The sequence below is a fragment of the Stylophora pistillata genome, chromosome 12 (genome assembly GCF_964205215.1).
Source record: "Stylophora pistillata chromosome 12, jaStyPist1.2, whole genome shotgun sequence".
Taxonomy (NCBI): domain Eukaryota; kingdom Metazoa; phylum Cnidaria; class Anthozoa; order Scleractinia; family Pocilloporidae; genus Stylophora; species Stylophora pistillata.
The window spans coordinates 3,740,661-3,758,386 of NC_142530.1; the positions used below are offsets into that span (position 1 = coordinate 3,740,661).

The 17,726-nt window shown below is 39.4% G+C and overlaps 3 protein-coding genes across 3 annotated transcripts in view; 2 read left to right on the forward strand and 1 right to left on the reverse strand.

The window, feature by feature from the left end:
- Nucleotides 1-17,726, forward strand: part of LOC111346274 (follicle-stimulating hormone receptor-like) — a 228,914-nt gene that overhangs the window by 183,300 nt on the left and 27,888 nt on the right. The window lies entirely within an intron of this gene.
- Nucleotides 1-17,726, forward strand: part of LOC148718438 (uncharacterized) — a 59,646-nt gene that overhangs the window by 17,225 nt on the left and 24,695 nt on the right. The window lies entirely within an intron of this gene.
- On the reverse strand, nt 1,564-5,406 carry LOC148718439 (uncharacterized). Its single transcript, XM_088741478.1, has 3 exons — nt 5,345-5,406; nt 4,415-4,515; nt 1,564-2,792 (listed from the first exon to the last, which is right to left on the reverse strand). The coding sequence occupies exons 1-3, from the start codon at nt 5,404-5,406 to the stop codon at nt 1,564-1,566; spliced, it is 1,392 nt and encodes a 463-aa protein (XP_088597604.1).

Genomic DNA, 17,726 nt, shown 5'->3' on the forward strand with positions numbered 1-17,726 from the left:
ACGTACTTTGAATTTATGGAAGTTACAATATCGTCAACAAATCACGCGGATAATTTTTTTGACGTGTGCAATTTTCTTGTAAACGAGTTGAAAGTTTTGAGTTTTTTGAGTGGCAATTTGTTTGGCAGTTGTTGTGTTTGCCGTGAGTTTACCGTTTACCGTGTTACAAATAAACGTGTTTGTTTGGTTTCCGTTTCGCTTCCAAACAAAGAGTGAAATATCTGCAGCAGACATCAGTAACTCATGAGACTTTATCGGCTTTTAAGTTTAGTATTTTCTTGGACCTTAGCTTATGTAGAAAATCTGGGCAGTATTTGTAAGCAAAGACCTCAAGCTGATAGTTAACTTCTTTATCCTATCTTTTCTCTTCCTTTCAAACCACTTTGATTGCAAGAAAAAAACATTGGTTTGGTAATGGATTTTGTGATAGCAAGTGTGTCATTAAGAGGGTTGACACGAGGCCTAAAAACCTTTTCGTAATAAATTTGAATCCATCCCAAAAGGTAGCTCAGAAAGTTAAGACATGAAGTATTTGTTTATAATTGAGTTGATCGATGGGACTTTCGTTTCATGAGAATGTGAATTCTCCAAAAGAATTTGTTCATTGTAAAACGGTAAGCGAAGTATTAAGTTCTACTACAAATGCCCTTTAGGTAAGTTTTTACGTTTTAAATCGGTATAATTTGGACATTTCTACTGGAAATTACACCGTAGAATGTGAAGAAATTCAATGAGAAAAAGCTGCATTAAATTCACTTGTGTCTAGTTTAAATTTCTTTTGTCACTTAAGTGTTTTTTTTAAAGAAACAAGGCTGCATATACGCACACCAGTTTGTTTGGAAGCCTTTTAAATCATTCTTATCATTAGGCAAATAAATTGTTTCTGTGAAGCCTCTCTGCTTAACTTTAATTACCTCTGTTTTCTCTACCATCTACTCGTTAAGTAGTGTTCAATTTATGGAGGATCTTGTCGTTATTACAGCCCTAAGTCAATTAAGTTAAGAACAAAGGCCTATACCCTCGGGCGGTACTCAAGACTTCGTGCACAGTTTTTCCCAATATGGACCGACCTATGCTGAATAACGTTATGTACGTCGGTTTTGAAAGAAGCCTTGATTCTCATATTTCGTTATCTACTTGTTACATTTGTCATGAGAAATTGAAAAGAGTGAAATATCTGCAGGAGAAAACAGGAACTCGTAAGAGACTTTGTCGGCTTCTAAGTTAGTATTTTCCCTGACCTTCTTGATGTATACGTAGAAGAAGTAACTTGGAATAACATTTGACGATAAAAACTTACGACAAAAAACGTTGCTTGATAACATTGTAAAATTTAAAAACGATAAAAAGCTATAGAAAGCTAAAATCGACGACGTTTCGAGGTTAAGATAACATCATTATTAAGTGAAGAATGTATAAAAATAAGTGCTATAAATATTAAAAACGAAGAATAAGAGAAAATAATTTGCGGGTTAAACAGAAAGTTTAGCACGTATGGAGTCCGTTTGCACGTTCAGATTAGGTTTGAATTTCTTAATATGAAGCATTTCAAACACTAAACAATCAAATTTGCTTTCTCAGACACTTTCTCAGAATCTTAAAATGACTATCATTCAAACGATCTCTGCTACCATGCGCTTCATGAAAATGCTTGCCAATGGCCGACTTTTTGTGTTCAGCGACACGTTGAAAAAGGTGTTGGGCCGTATAGCCGACATAATCTGCATCGCACAGATCACATACAAAATGATAAACAACGCATCGCTGATTAACAATTGACGGCTTGGATTCTTTAGGCTTTAGGTCTTGTTCTAATTTCTTGCTTACAAAACCTGGCTGCAAAACTAGGCCAATCTTATTACTGAGATCATTCAGCTGTCTCCGAACAGAATTAGCTGAAACCTGATCTTTGAATGGTAGATTAATTCTGACTATGTTGCTCTCGTCAGCATTCCTCTCGGCTGTGCCTACAGAAGGTTTACGAGAAACAAAATTGGAAATAACAGAATCTATAAGACTACAAGGGTAATCAAGACGGCTAAAAATGGAGCGCAATTTGGCGCATTCTACATTAAAAGCCTCTATTGTGGAGGATAGCGCATAAGCGCGATGTAACATTGTCTTTAAAAAAGAGTCTTTATAGCGTTTGTCAGTATGACTGTGGAAATGTAAAAGCAAGCCAATATTAGTTGGCTTTCTATAGTCTTGAGTTTCAAGTTTTGTTCCATTCTTGATGATATCAATGCCGATGAAAGGAATCCTATCATCAACAGGAAGCTTCATTGTGAACAGTAAACTGGGATGTAGGCCATTCAGGGTAGTAAGAAACTTAGTGGCAGCATCAGTATTTGACATTCTTGCAAGAGTATCATCGACGTATCTTCTGTACAAATGAGGCATGAAGCCATCGCGTGTGAGTTTCTCTTCGAGGTGGCGCATGAAGACGTTTGCCATTAGGGGGCCAAGGGGGGAGCCCATAGCAACTCCATCCGTTTGCTCATACAACTGACCATCAAACTGAAAAAGTTGATTGATTGTGGCAATTTCTACCAACTTAACAAGCTGATCTTTTTGGAGGTTAAGCCCATGGGTTTTATTAAACCAGTCATCCGCGAAGGCTTTGTTGACGAAGATGTTGATAGTCTCATCCAACGGCACATTGGTGAAGAGAGCTGTAACATTATAAGAGACCAGAATATCATCTTCATTGACAGAGAGGTTACCAGAATAGGCTTCTTCACGTACTTTACATAGAGAAACCGGATAACGAAAAGCCTTGAGGAGACTGTAAACTGTATAATCGTCATTGGGTTAACTTCATTATACTGTGAAATATTGAACCTTTTAAAGTAACAAAATTGAGCATTTTGGGTACGGAAAGCATTTAAAAACTCAATTAGACTGGTGTACAGAGTCTGTAGATCATTGGATCACTCTATGATGCAATGAACTAATGATTTTTAATCTAGCTCATACGGACATGACAGTTTACATTTATGACTTTTTGAGTCGCGTTACGAACGGTTTACTGCACTAACACCATTAGCAGCTCCTCCTACGATATCTCTCTGGGGATGGAGAAAGATTTGTATTCAGGAAAAACTGTGGTTTGCTTTTTCGGTCTTGTGCGTCAGGAAAATTGATAGAGGTCTTGTGATGTCCAGTCGAGTGATAGCTCTTCAATATGATATCTTTGCGTTCAAGCTGCAGAGAGAATTCTATAAGACATTCATGAACTTAACCTCTTTTCGGATATGATCGAGGAATATCTTTTGCGTTAAGCCAATCATGCTTTAAAAACGAGAAGCCAAGGAATTTTTATCATAGCTGGTAATATGTTATTATTCGAAAGATTATCTTCCACCTCAAAGATAACATTTTGTTTGATGATATGTTCGTCGTAGGTACTTGTCCAATAATCAATTAAAGAACTTAACCTCAGAACCAATTGTGCCAACAAATTTAAGCCAGACGGAGACAGTCTGACTATCAAAACATCCGCCTAACATTCACGCTTCAAACAGACCCAGCAATGCAGTGTACCTCAACTAAATCTTCTCACACATGTATCTCAAAATGGGGAAAATTTGAAAGAATACTGCTTATACGTTTGGGATAAATTGATTGTTGTTACTTAATGTTCACCTTTAGTACGTGTTTGCTTTTTCGTAAGGTTCTACAAGAACATTTGTCTTCCTTAACATTGCATTTTACAAATGGAAATATTGCAAACTGTTTAGATTTAACAATTTCGAAATATATCATCAGGCAAATTTGTTTTATTAAAAAAAAATTATTATAACTTGATAGTCTAGAGAGGATCAATTAAAACCTATATAAGAATAGTGTGAAATGAGGATCCACTTACCAAGTTTCGTTCTAAAACGCTGCCTCCCCATAAATGCAGCGTCAATACAGCAGTAATGTATTGATTAGCAAATCTTGACCAGCCGCGGTGTTTATTACAAATAATAAGCCTGCTTTGTTTTACAATATATTAAGGACTTTTTATGCTGATAAAAAAAAAAAAATGAAAGTCGGAAAATTGACAGCCTTCGGTCAAAACCGTGGAGAAAGATGAACATTTACGATTCAGCCTTTTCTTGAAAAAACTTTCAAATCGTTACAATTTCTACTTTTGTCGAGAGCTAAAGTTTATGAAAAAGAAAAAACAATTGTGAGGTAAATTTAAATTTTTAGAAAATCTGGGCATTGTTTTTAAGCAAAGACGTCGGTAACGACCTCAAGCCGATAGATAACTTCTTCATCCTATCTTTTCTCTCCCTTTCAAACCACTTTGGTCGACAGAAAAATAGATGATTTGGAAATTAAGTTTGTGATAACAAGTGTGTCATTAAGTGGGTTGACAGGCGGCCTAAGGAAAAGACTGTGGTTGGCTTTTTTGGTCTCGTACGTCGGGAAAATTGATAGAAGTCATGTGATGTTCGGATTTTTTGATAGCTTTCCAATATGATTTCTTTACTTTCAAGCTGCACAGAGAGTCCCACGGGACATCTGTTAAATAAATTGAAGAAAAGATGATCATTTAAGAAATCAGTAACATAATTTAGACTCTGTCGGCCTCTTAGCTTATTTATTAACTTTATATATAGGAAAGCGGATAACAAAATCTCGAGCACTTTAATGTGGCAAATTGTATAATCATAAGTGGGTTAACTTCATTTTATGGTGAAATATTGAACTTTCTTAGAGTGTTTCATATTCTGAGTAAATAGTTTTTCCTTTGATATTTTACGGCCGGGAAGATACCTTCCCGCAAATGGGGTGGATCTTATTGTAAACACATGCAAGCGGATGACACAAAATTGAGCAATTTGGACACGAAAAGCTTTTAAAATTCAATTTGACTAGTCTGCACAATTAATAGATGACTGGGTCAACAATACTTTAAGCAGGAATGAACTAACCAGTTTAAGGGAGGTCATACTTTAAGGACATGACAGTTTATATGTATGACTTTTTGAGTCGCATTTGAAACTGTACGTTTATTGCATTAACACCATTAACAATCCTTCCTACCAGATTTCTTTAAGGATGGAGAACAATTTCTGTACAGGAAAGACTGTGGTTGTCTCTTTCGGTCTCGTGCGTCAAGAAATTTGATAGAAGTCTTGTGATGTCTGGTTTGGTGACAGCTTTTCAATACGATGGTTTTACGATCAATCTGCACAGATTTCTATGAGACATCTATACTAGTAACCGGTTTTTGGATTCGATCAAAGAAATATCGTTTGCCTCAAGCCAGTCAAGCTTTTAAAACGAGAACTAAAGGCATTTTTTTATTATAGCTGAAAGTATTTAATTATTCGAAACATTATCTAACAGCTCAAAGCTGCCATTTTGTTGTGATGATCTGTTCGTCATAGGCACTTGTCCAATAATCATCTAGAGGACTTTACCTTCAGTAGCTTTCAGTTGGTTGAGATCGCTGGAGCAAAATTAAAGCCAGACTGAGGCAGCCTGACTAGCAAATCATCTACCTAACACTCGCGCTTGGAACAGACCTACAATGGCAGTGTATTTTAACAATGTTTTCTTACACATATTTCTCAAAATAGGGACAAGTTTGAAAGAGTACTGCTTAAAAGTTTGGGAAAAATTGTTTATTGTTCACTTGTAAGAGGTGTTTGCTTTTTTCGTGAAGAGTTTTGTGTTCCTTCACATTGCCTATCACATATTGAAATTTTGCAAACTGTTTAAATTTAACAATTGTGAGGTATATTATCAGCCAAATATGTTTCATCTGTGAAAATTTTCCATAATTTGAGAATCTAGAGAAAACCAGTCAAAAACCGATATATGAATAGTGTGAAATGAGGATCCACTTACAAAGTTGGCGGCAAAAAACACTGCTGCCCATAAATGCAGCGTCAATATAGCAATAGATATAACAGACTCTGAAAAGTTCTCTTTCATAGCTGACTTGTCAGAAAAAGATGGATTTATTAGCAAAACTTGACCGGCCGTGGTGTTTATTGCAAATAATGAGCCTGTTTTCTTTACTAGACATTCAGGATTTTATTACGCCGAAAAAGATAATAGAAGCTAAAAAATTTACGGCTGTCGATCAAAACCTTGAAGAAGAGATGAACATTTAAGATTTAGCTGCTTCTTGAATACTTCGTCAAATTGCTACAAGTATTTAAAACCAAACATCGATGTAACAAATAACATTTGCTAAAAAAACACCCCAAGAAAGTTTTAGTAACAGTCAATGCCTTTCCATTTTTTCGCCTATTGCCTTCTACGAATATACGTGTTTGTTTGATTTCCTGATTTTCGTTTCGCCTCTTAACATTTTTGGCGACACAATGGAGAAAATTATGAGCTGTTGTTTATTTGAGGTTTCGTTACATGAGTTGAGTTTTGGAGTTGAGCGCTATGGCTTCTGAATCCGAGGATAGCGATGTTACCGAAGTTACCAAGAAAAACGACAGAACTGGACCGATTGGAGTCGACAAACAGAAGCAAAAGGACGTTCTGTTGATACAGATTAAAAGAAGGAAACGTGCCGCAAAGACAAAAGTAAAAAAACTCAGACATGAGTTGGAAAGACTATGTGTAAAAAGATTCCGAAATAACGGACATTTAAAGTGTGATTGAACAGCTGTGGGCAGCTCAAGAGGACGCACAAGAAATTTAAGAGGATCTGACCGCGTTCTAAGTCGAAGTCGAAGAAGAAGCTGGGAAAAAAGAACCATTTGAAGAGTCCGAAACGATCGAAAGAGACGTACAAAGAACGATTGAAGAGGGACAAATTGCGATCAAAGTCCGTGCGTTAAAAACCGTAAATATAAACCGGCCGTTAAGCGAGAACACAGCAGAACAGAACTACGAGTAATCGGCCGTGAAGATCAGCTGAAAGAAAGTCACGGCAGCCAGGACGACCGAAACTGATATTTGAAGCCGTTAACAGTTCCGACGTTTAATGGTGAAAGGAAGTTTGAAGATGTTTGGGCACTTTTTACAGGTCTCGTAGACGACTCAACGGAGCCAGTACAATTGAAAATGGCAAGGTTACGACAATGCCTTACAGGGAACGCTTTGCATGCCATTTGTGTTCTTGCAGTCACCGCCCACGAATACGAGGAGGAAAAAGAAATATTAAAGATGAAATATGGAGGTACGTGCCGGCTTCTACGAGCTTATGTGGATCAACTAGAACAGGTACCGTTGATAAGAAGCAACGACATCCACACGCTTGAGAAGTTTGCTGACCTTGTTAGAATTAGTGGTAGAGTTACAGGCCGAAGGAAGAGGCGGTGAGTTGCGAGATGGAACTCTTCACAGCCTGCTGATAAAAAAAAATTTACCTGATCGTCAGCTAGAGAATTACAGTCGCTGGTTAAACGAACGCGCCATGTGAGAGAGGCACAGGTGTTCCATGGGAGGGGCGCCCGCTTTGACCCTGACCAGCTGTAATAAAGGAACGCCGACTGAACCTTATTCGTTACGAACTGTCCCCGTGTGGATTAAGGCCAATGGTAGAAAAATAAAATAAACGCCATTCTAGACGACGCATCGAACGAAACTTTCCTAACTGAAGCGGATGCTGGGGTATTGGGACTGCGAGAGCCTTTCGAAAAATTTGAAGTTCATGTTCTCAACGACACCTTCGAAACTGAAAGTGAAGATGGCAGGGTTTTAAAGGAAATCAGGGTAAAACATGTCCTCAGAAAGTCGCAAGCAGTTACAGAGCTGTGAACTAGAACAATCATCAGGACAAAAGGCCCCACCTGACCCAATATTAATGCAGTTTTCCTAAGCCGGCAAATGATGGACTTGTCGATCTTTTGATTGGCAATGATAACGCTGAACTTCATTATTTACATGCTAATCTTCAAGGGAAACATGGTGGACCTATCGACCGCCTCTGTCCTTTTGGGTGGATCCCGATATTAGTTTCTTATACACTAGAGAGCCTAATTGGAGTGAGAGAAAAGAATCTTGTTGCGATATCGACAACAGCTTAAAGAAGTTCCGCACAATTGAGAAGTCTGGCACAGAACGCGATGACAGACTCGTACTCACCGAGGAAGAAAGACCAGCTTTAAGCAAAGTAAAAGATTCCCTCAAGTACAAAATGGAAGACATCGTGTATCCGTTCCTTGGAAAGACAACAAACCCGATCTCCCTGACGCCAAACCTATGCAATTGTTGAGGGGTTTTACCACTCGCTTGGCAAATTAACAAGAGGTACTGAGACTCTGTAATTTTCTTCTTTATTCTCTCTCTTGTTCCATTGCTTATTTCTACTACTTTCAGCAAGGAGTGCTCCAGTATTAAATACAAAAATCAGAGACATGTTTGGGTTAGCTAACCGTGGGAACTTCCAAAACAGGATGTTCAGTGTGGGTAAAACTCAAGGTCAGTTTTACCAACTCAAACCTGACCACCTAGCAAACTAGTTATCTTAAACCATAACAAGGGATTAAAATGTCTAGCACGGTAAGTGCTTAGCCAAGTTCAAGCACACACTAAAAATAAATGATCAAAACTATAGATTCATCAAAATAGCACGTAGGGGCGAAAAGGCGAGACTTAATAAAACAAAAGGTAAACCTAAAAATGCTTGAAATAACGAGCCTTGAAAACGCTCTACAACACAATGTCTCGCTTATGAAGCACCAAAAGAAATTTGAAGAAGAACAGCCGTGTCGCCGAAGAATGTCAAGCAACCTTCCAGGCCTATGTTGATAAAGGATATTTACGAAAAGTTTCCTCAAACGAACAGCTGCCAGCTAACGTATGGTATTTGCCGTATTCTCCGGTCGTGAGAATGGATAAATCGACAACAAAAGTGTAAATCGTATTTGAATATGCCTCTAGATGTAATGGTACTTTCTTAAGTGACACGAGTCATCCCGGGCCGAAATTACTACAAGATCTTTTCAACGTCCTTGTCCGTTTTTTTCGAAACCTTGTTGGCATCGCCTGCGAACTCAAAGAAATGTACCTCCAGATAGAGATTGAGGAGCCGGACCGATCCCACATCCGACTGTTATGGAGAGATCTTGACCCTAATCGAGAGCCAGACGTATTCGAGTTTAAGCGTGTAGTTTTGGAAATAATTCCGCCCCTATGGAGTTCGTTGGGCAGGAAATACTCGAAGAAACCAAGACTGTTATCCACTAGCAGTTGAGACCGTCTTTAAGTTCACCATATAGACGATTCTATTCACCGTCTTGAAAGCGATGATGAAGGAGTGGAGCTATACCGTCAATTGAAGGCACTATGGAGAGTCGCCGGCATGCAAGCCAGGAAGTGGATCTCTAATTTACCGAAAGTTATTCAAGGGGTTCCATCAGAAGAACACGCCACAAAGATCGTGATTAACAGCGGTCAAGATCTGATAACGAACACAATGGGAATTTCATGGAACAGTACTGAAGACTTGTTTATGGTTGCCGCTTCTCCAGTTTCCCCGTAATTTCAGACAACAAAGCGAAACGTCCTGGGTAAAGTAGCAACGATTTTTGATTCGCTGGGATTTGTACGCCCTTACGTTATTGTGGCGAAAATTCTACTTCAGGAACTGTGGTTGAAAGGCTAGGACTGGGACGACGAAGTTCAAGATGAAATAGCAAACTAAATCGGGGTTTGGTTCGAGCAATTGAAAAGTCTTTACGAGGTAAAGATTCCCCGGTGTCTGGGATGTCTAGAGCCTGTCAAGTCAAAACACATTGTGACTTTTGTCGATGCCTCTCAACAAGCCTATGCTGCAGCGGTCTATATCCGATATGATAACGATTATGTGATCATTCGTCTTATTGCAGTAAAGAGTAAAGTGGCACCATTGAACCCGGTGACAGTACCCAGACTGGAACTCATGATGCGACTTTGGGCCTGCGCTTAACACAGTCGTTGCTGACGGCCTTAGAAGTACCGATGAAGACGTTTTACTCTGACAGTAAAGATGTTTTATGGTGGATTCGAGGACGCGGCAAAGACTTCCGACCGTTCGAAGCCAACTGAATTGGTGAAATACAGATGTTCACTGAACCGTCGCAGTGGTAGCATGTCTCTACTGAAGAGAATCCAGCCGATTTATGCAGAAGAGGGGCCACGCCCTCAGAGTTAGCCGAGTGTTCCTTGTGGTGGAATGGCCCTAGCTGGCTGACAGATGATTTCAGTAAGTGGTCAAAGATGAAAGTCCTGGATAAACCCAGTGAAATGCCAGGGATGAGAAAGTCGAAGAAGAAAGAATATATAAATGCCTATGCAACCCTTATGACGTGTAATCTCCAGAAAGGAACCGCACCGAAACACAACAACACACTAGAAGAGTGGAGACTAAATCCGAAACGGTTTTGCAGTTGGACGCGTTTGGTTCCAGTACACGTGAAAGTGAGAAGAGTATTACAAAACATGCGTTACAGAGACAACAGGAATGAAAGTATGGAACTGTTGCCCGAAGAAATAAAGGATTCTGAAGGAGAAATAGTGGATTTGGCCCACCGTGAAGCTCCCTGTAACGAATACACAGCCTTGAGCTAAGGGAAGTAGATATCAAAGAAAAGCCAGTTGATAAAGCTCAACCCATGCATCGACGACTATAGAGTTATTCACAGTGATGGTCGATTAAAGTTCGCAGGTTTTCTATCATATGATCCCAGATTTCGACTCATTCTGCCTAGTGGACACTGGCTGACGAAACTTATAATTAAGCATTATAATGAGAGAGGAAATCATGTTGCTGGAGTAAACTTCACTCTTTGCCAGCGAGACTGGATCATCGTCGCGCGCGAAGAGATTCGCGAGTGGGATCACGAATGTAATGAATGTAAGTGAAGACAAAACAAATTATTGCCCCAGTCCCGTTCGTCTGTTAAGCAGGCGAAGCTCTGGATATATCTTTTTACAGATATAATCCTGATGTTGCATCCATGTGAGTGCAATATCCATGTGGATACCCAAGTACTTTACTGTGCTAACTTCCTTAAGATGGAGATCGTCAAAGCGGATGTCGATGTCATCTGATCGTCGTAAAGCAGGACGTGAACCAATCTTCATTGCCACAGGTTTGCCAGGATGTGGTACCATTTGGTTCTGTGTCAGCCAATTATTAACATTCTTCAGGTTTTTGTTAACACAATTTGCGGCGTGAATAGCGCTTGGGTCACTTGAGTGAATTTCTGTGTCGTCAGCGTAAAGCGTACAATTAGAAAATTCTACAGCTGATTTCACACCGGCATAATGAATTAAGAAAAGGGATGGTCCCAATACAGAACCCTGCGGCACTCCATAACATAAGTTCAGAATATCTGAGCTCGAGCCCTTACAGACTACATACTGTTTACGGTGTTCTAGATAACTCTCAAACCACTTATGTGTAATTCAGTTACACCTGCATTTTTTAGCTTTGAGAGTAATATCTCGTGGTTAATTACATCAAACGCTTTGCGCAAATATCAGGCAAATATCTTTAATTTGTGAAAGCTTTCAAAAATTTGAGAATCTAGAGAGAACCAATTAAAACTGGTGTATGAATAGTGTGAAATGAGGATCCACTTACAAAGTTATAGGTCTAAGAAACCGCTTCCCCATAAATGCAGCGTCAATTCAGCGATAAATATGACAAACTTTGAAAAGTTCTCTTTCCTAGGCGACTTGTCAGAGATAGATGAATCGATTAGCAAAACTAGACCGGCCGTGGTGTTTATTACAAACGACGAGCATGTTTTGTTTACCTATACATTCAGGTTTTTTAATGTCGTAAAAGAAAATAGATGCTAGAAAATTGGCGGCCGTTGATCAAAACCATGAAGAAGAGATGAACACTTAAGATTTAGCCGCTTCTTGAATACTTCGTCAAATTGCTACAAGTATTTAAAACCAAACATCGATGATAACAAATCACATTTGCGAGAAATACACCCTAAAAAATTGTCAGTAACAGTCAATGCCTTTCCATTTGTTCAAATACCGCCTTCCTTCTAGATAGGCTGTAGACACCATGTTATGGTGTTGGTAGGTTCGTGATTTAGTTTTAATTAACTCAGCTCGGTTTTACAAGATTTGTAAGTTAAATTTACATAGGAACTAAACAAAGTACAGCAAAGGAATAAGGAAAAAATTTTAGCAATAAAATAGGAAGAATTAGGATCATCCAAATAGCAAAGGCTAATCTAGTGGACGACCCCTAATTATAAGATACAGTTAAAGGAAAAATTAAGAATAGATTTTTTTTATGTAAAAAGCATTACTTCATGCACTAAGGTAGATAATTAAAAAGAATAACAATTAAGTATAGAGTTCTTTAAGGTTTTACGAAACATTCTAAGAAAATTTGAATTATATTAGTTATACTTGTAGGTAAGCGAATTTTAGGGACCGTAGGTCATATTGAGGAGTATTAACTGAGGCTACATAAAGGTTTCTGTTACATGATTGCCTCGTTGAATAGCAATGAAGAGAAGATGTAGATTTGAAATATTTACTGAAACAAGGGGGTAACAGTCTATGTGACCACTAATAAACAAAAGAGAGAATTTGTAATTCAGTAACATCACTGAGTTTAAGGAGATCGAAAGATTTAAACAGAGGCTCAGAATGGGATTTGGTTCAGAGAAAGAGATATTCTGATTGCTTTTTTTGGATAACAAATAATTGTGTTAGAAATAAGGGAAAGGTTAAACCCCAGACATGGACGCCATAAGTGAGGAATGGATAGATAAGGGAGTAATAGAGCATGGCAAGAATATCTTGGTTGATAAAGTGTCTCACTTTGACAATATACCTGCAGTTTTGGATAGTTTCAAACAAAGCTCATTAATATGACTTTTCCATGTTAAGTTAGAATCAAATGTTATGCCCAGGTACTTAGTGGAGTCAACTTGTTTAACAAATACATCATCAATTTTAATTCTCAATGACTGATTAGGTTTAATTTTACTGGAATGAAAAAGAATAAAGTTAGTTTTAGAAATACTAAGTGCTAATCGATTAGATTTCATCCATTCAGCAACAGATTTTTGTTCACGATTTAGAGTTGCTTCAAGGTGACTAGGATTTTTGCTTGAGAAATAAATGGTAGTATCATCAGCAAATAGATGGAGATGTTAGTAAGCTAGAAGTATTGGACAAATCATTAACATGTAATAAGAATGAAAGGGGTCCTAAAATAGACTCCTTGTGGGACACCACAAGTCACAGGTAATGAAGGTGAATTATGACCATTGACATTTACAAATTGTTCTCTTTGGAATAAGTAAGATTTAAACCAATGAAGCACGACACTTCTTATTCCATAGTGGTTAAGCTTAGTTAATAGGATTGTATGATTAACAGTATCAAATGCTTTTTTCAGGTCTATAAATATACCACAACCAATTCCGTTATTATCAATGGACTGCCGAATACATTCAGTGATAGAAATAAGAGCATGGGTACTCGAACATTTTTCTCGGAAACCAAACTGAAGTGGATAAAGTATTTTTAATTCTTCCAAATAACTGTAGAGGCGATGGTACATAGCTTTTTTCAAATAATTTACAAAAGTTAGAAATAACAGAAATTGGTCTACAATTGTCCATGTTAAATCTTGAGCCCTTCTTAAAAAACAGGTGTAATCCTCGCTAATTTTAATTTCTGAGGAAAAATACCACTAACAAAGGAATCATTGACTAAAAATGCAAGAGGCTCGGAGATATAGTCCCTAATAGTTTTCAAAATAGTAACAGGTACACTGTATGGGCCAGAAGACTTGCTAGCATCCATCTTGCCAATAAAAGTCCAAATTTCATTTGAAGTGACAGGGGATAAAAAAATTGATCCTGAGTAGTTACCCTAAGGTAGAATAAGGGCTATAACTTCCCCGGGGGTTCCCTTCTCCGTAGTCTTACCAATATTAGCAAAGAAGTTGTTAAAGATATTAGCAATGTCATTAGGGTTATCAACAGACTTATTGTAAACCTTACCAAGCCCTTTACAGCTTTCAAATTGGCGGACTATCGTAAGACACTCGTTATGCCTCATAATCGATTTAAACGTAATTCGAAGTTTATAATTCAAGCACGTTTTGGCCTACTTTCAAGATAAAGAAAATACAATCAGAGGAGAATATGAGCGCGCAGCTTTTTGATAATAGTCATTACTTGCTATCGGATTTGTGGCCGAAATGTTTTGAAGCTAGTTGGAGTTAGAGTAAGATTTGGAGTTAATCAGAGGGATAATACTGAAGACTTTGTAACACCAGGGCATGGTACATTAAAGAAGAAAGCATTGTGATCCAAGACTCTTGGTACCTTTCCCTTGGGGAGTTTTCTCTGGCAAGCTACTTTCCCCACTAACGTCCGAACATCTGATTGTTTTTTTTTATTGCTCCATGTCTGTTCCAAAATTAGATTGTGAGGGGACAAGATTTTTCTATTTTCTAACTGCCTTGTATTTTGATTTACTCTCCAGGGACCTGTCCAACAACAAGTTTCAGAAATTATCCTCAGGAATGTTCCAGAACAACAGTAGACTATCCTACCTGTAAGTAGAATCCTTCTAAAAGTTTATACTTTCACTAGTTCTTAGTCATGGGATAGGGGCGACGAAGTAATTTCACTTAGGATACTTTCCACTCATCATAACTTCCTGTATTGCAGTTATGATGAGTGCAGGTTAACCCTCCTGTGGCATGAGAAATTGAAAAGAGGGTTATGAAGAGGTTACTGAGCTTGTGCGCGCGCGTGCTTTGAGATAATGTAAGCTAAAATGTCACGAACAAATCATGCGGAGTATTTTTCTTTGACGAGCGCAAGTTTCTTTTAGAGGAGTTGAAAGTTTTAAGTTTTTCGAGTGGCACTTTGTTTGGCGGTCGTTGATATTTACCGTGTTTACCGTCACTTTATCGTTTACTGTATTACGAATAGAGGCGTTTGTTTGATTTCTGTTTGACCTTCTGACACTTTTGGTGACCACCATGGGAGAAAGGTATGAGCTGTTATTTTTTTGAGGTCTCGTTTGCGAGTTGAGTTTTGGAGTTGAGCGATGTGGCTTCCGAATCCGAGGATAGCGATGTTATCGAAGTTACCGCGGAGGAAAACGACAAAACTGGACCGAATGGAGTCGAGAAATTAAGAGAAGGAGACGTAGCGCAAGTACAAAACTGACAAAACTCAGACACGAGTTGGAAAGACTACTCGTAAAAGATTCCGAAATAACGGACTTAGAAAGTGCGATTGAATAGATGTGGGAAGCCTTAGAGGACGCACAGGAAATTTCACAGGAACTGACCGCGTTTTATGTCGAAGTCGAAGAAGAAGCTGGGAAAAAAAGAAACATTTGAAGAGTCCGAAACGATCAAAAGAGACCTACAAAGAACGATTGAAGCGGGAAAAAATGCGATCAAAGTCCGCGCGTCCAAAACCGTAAATTTGAACCGGCCGTTAAGCAAGAACGCAGTGAATCGCTACAAGCAGTCGGCCCGAGAAGATCAGCTGAACGAAAGTTACGACAGCCACGACGACCGAAATCGATATTTGAAGCCGTTAACAGTTCCGACGTTTGATGGTGACAAACGAAAGTTTGAAGATGTTTGGGCCATTTTTACAAGTCTCGTAGGCGAGTTAACGGAGGCAGTACATTTGAATATAGCAAGGCTATGACAATGCCTTACAGGGAACGCTTTGGAAGCCATCCGTGGTCTTGCAGTCACCGCCCACGAATACGAGGAGGCAAAAGAAGTATTTAAGACGACTTGTGGAGATACGCGCCAGCTTCTACGAGCCTACTTGGATACACTAGAACAGGCGCCGTTGATAGGAAGCAACGACATCCACGCGTTTGAAAAATTTGTTGACGTTGTTAGAATTACTGGTAAAGTTACAAGCCGAAGGAAGAGACCAGGAGTTACGAGATGGAACTCTTCACGGCCTGCTGGTGAAAGATTTGCCTGATCGTCAGCTAGAGAATTACAGTCGCTGTTTAAAGGAATACGGCAGACAAAGATCATTCATAGCTTTTAAATAATGGGTGACTGTCGAAGTCAGATTCGGAATAGAAGCAGCGGTGAACGGGATTAAGTCGAAACCTGTCGAGTACGTCAAACTACCGAAAGTACCGAAATACCAGGATCGGAGCAGGATGCGAAATTTACATAGTGTTGCAATAGGGAAAGAGACACGTGGTGTGAAGCCTCCATGTTCGCTCTGTCACAATTTCGATCACGGGGTGTGATATTGCAAGGAGTTTGGCGACGGAGGAGTGGATGACCGCTGGAAGATCGCAAAAGAAAGAAAGCTGTGTTTCCGTTGCCTAGCCTCTGATCATGGGGGAAAGATTGCTTAAATGGCCCTCAAGTCTTCTTCATAGAGGTGAAGGTTTGTCAGAAACTGGACCGAAGACAACGTTGCCTTATGTTGACGATGAGAGACGCCAGATGTTTCACAGGAGGGGGCGCCCGCGGTCACCCCGACTAGCAGTAATGAGGGAACGCCGAGTTAACCTTCTTCGTTACGAGCTGTCCCTGCGGGGATGAAGGCAAATGGTAGAAAAATAAAACTAAAGCAATCCTAGAGGATGCGTTGACCAAAACTCTCCTTCCTGAAGATGTTACTGGGGTACTGGGACTGGCAGAGCCATTCGAAAAATTTCAAGTTCATGTTCTCAACGACATCTTCGAAACGTTTTAGTCCATGCCATTGAAAATTCAAATTTAAAGAGTAGATGGCAGGTTTTCAAAGGATATGAGAGTAAAAACATATACTCAGAAAGTTGGAAGCAGTTACAGAGCTGTGAACTAGAACAAACCGCAGAGGAAACGGCCTCACGTGACCCAATGCAGTTTTCTCAAGCCGGCAAATGATGGATGGACTTGTTGATCTTTTGATTGGCATTGATAACGCTGAACCCCATTATTCGCATGTTGATCTCCGATAGAAACATGGTGGACCTATCGCCCGCCTCGGACCACTTGACTGGAGTAGTATTGATGCAGCTGATGAAAGCGAAACCGCGAGAACATGATCACACTTTAAGTTATTCGTTCCTTGTTCACCAAGAGCCTAATTGGAGCGAGAGAAAAGAATCGTGTTGCGATGTCGACAACAGCTTAAAGATGTTCTGGGAAATTGAGAGGTCTGGCACAGACGGCGATGAGAGACTGGTACTCACCGAAGAAGAAAGCAAAGGGAAAGATTCCCTCAAGTACAAAAATGGAAGATATCTTGTAGCCGTTCGTTGGAAAGAAATAAACCCGATATTCCTTGCACTAAACCTATGATACTTTCTCGCATACGAAGCACCAAAAGAAATTTGAAGAAGAACAGCCACGTCGCCGAAGAATATCAAGCAACCATCCAGGCCCATGTTGCTAAAGGATATTTACGAAAGGTTCCCTTAAACGAACAGCTGCCAGCATACGTCTGGTGTTTGCCGCATTTTTCGGTCGTGAGAAAAGATAAATCGACAACAAAGTGCGAGTGGTGGTTGACTGTGCCGGTAAATGTAATGGTACTTCCTTAAATGACATGATTCATCCCGGGTCGAAATTACTACAAGATCTTTTTAACGTCCTTGTTCGTTTTCGTCGAAACCCTGCTGGCATCGCGTGGGAAATCAAAGAAATGTACCTCCAGATATGGATTAAAGAGCAGGAATGATCCCACTTCCGTCTGTTGAGGAGAGATCTTAACGCTAACCGAGAGCCAGATGTAATCGAGTTTACGGGTGTAGTTTTTGGAAAGAACTCTGCTCCTATGGGGTCGTAGGTTGTT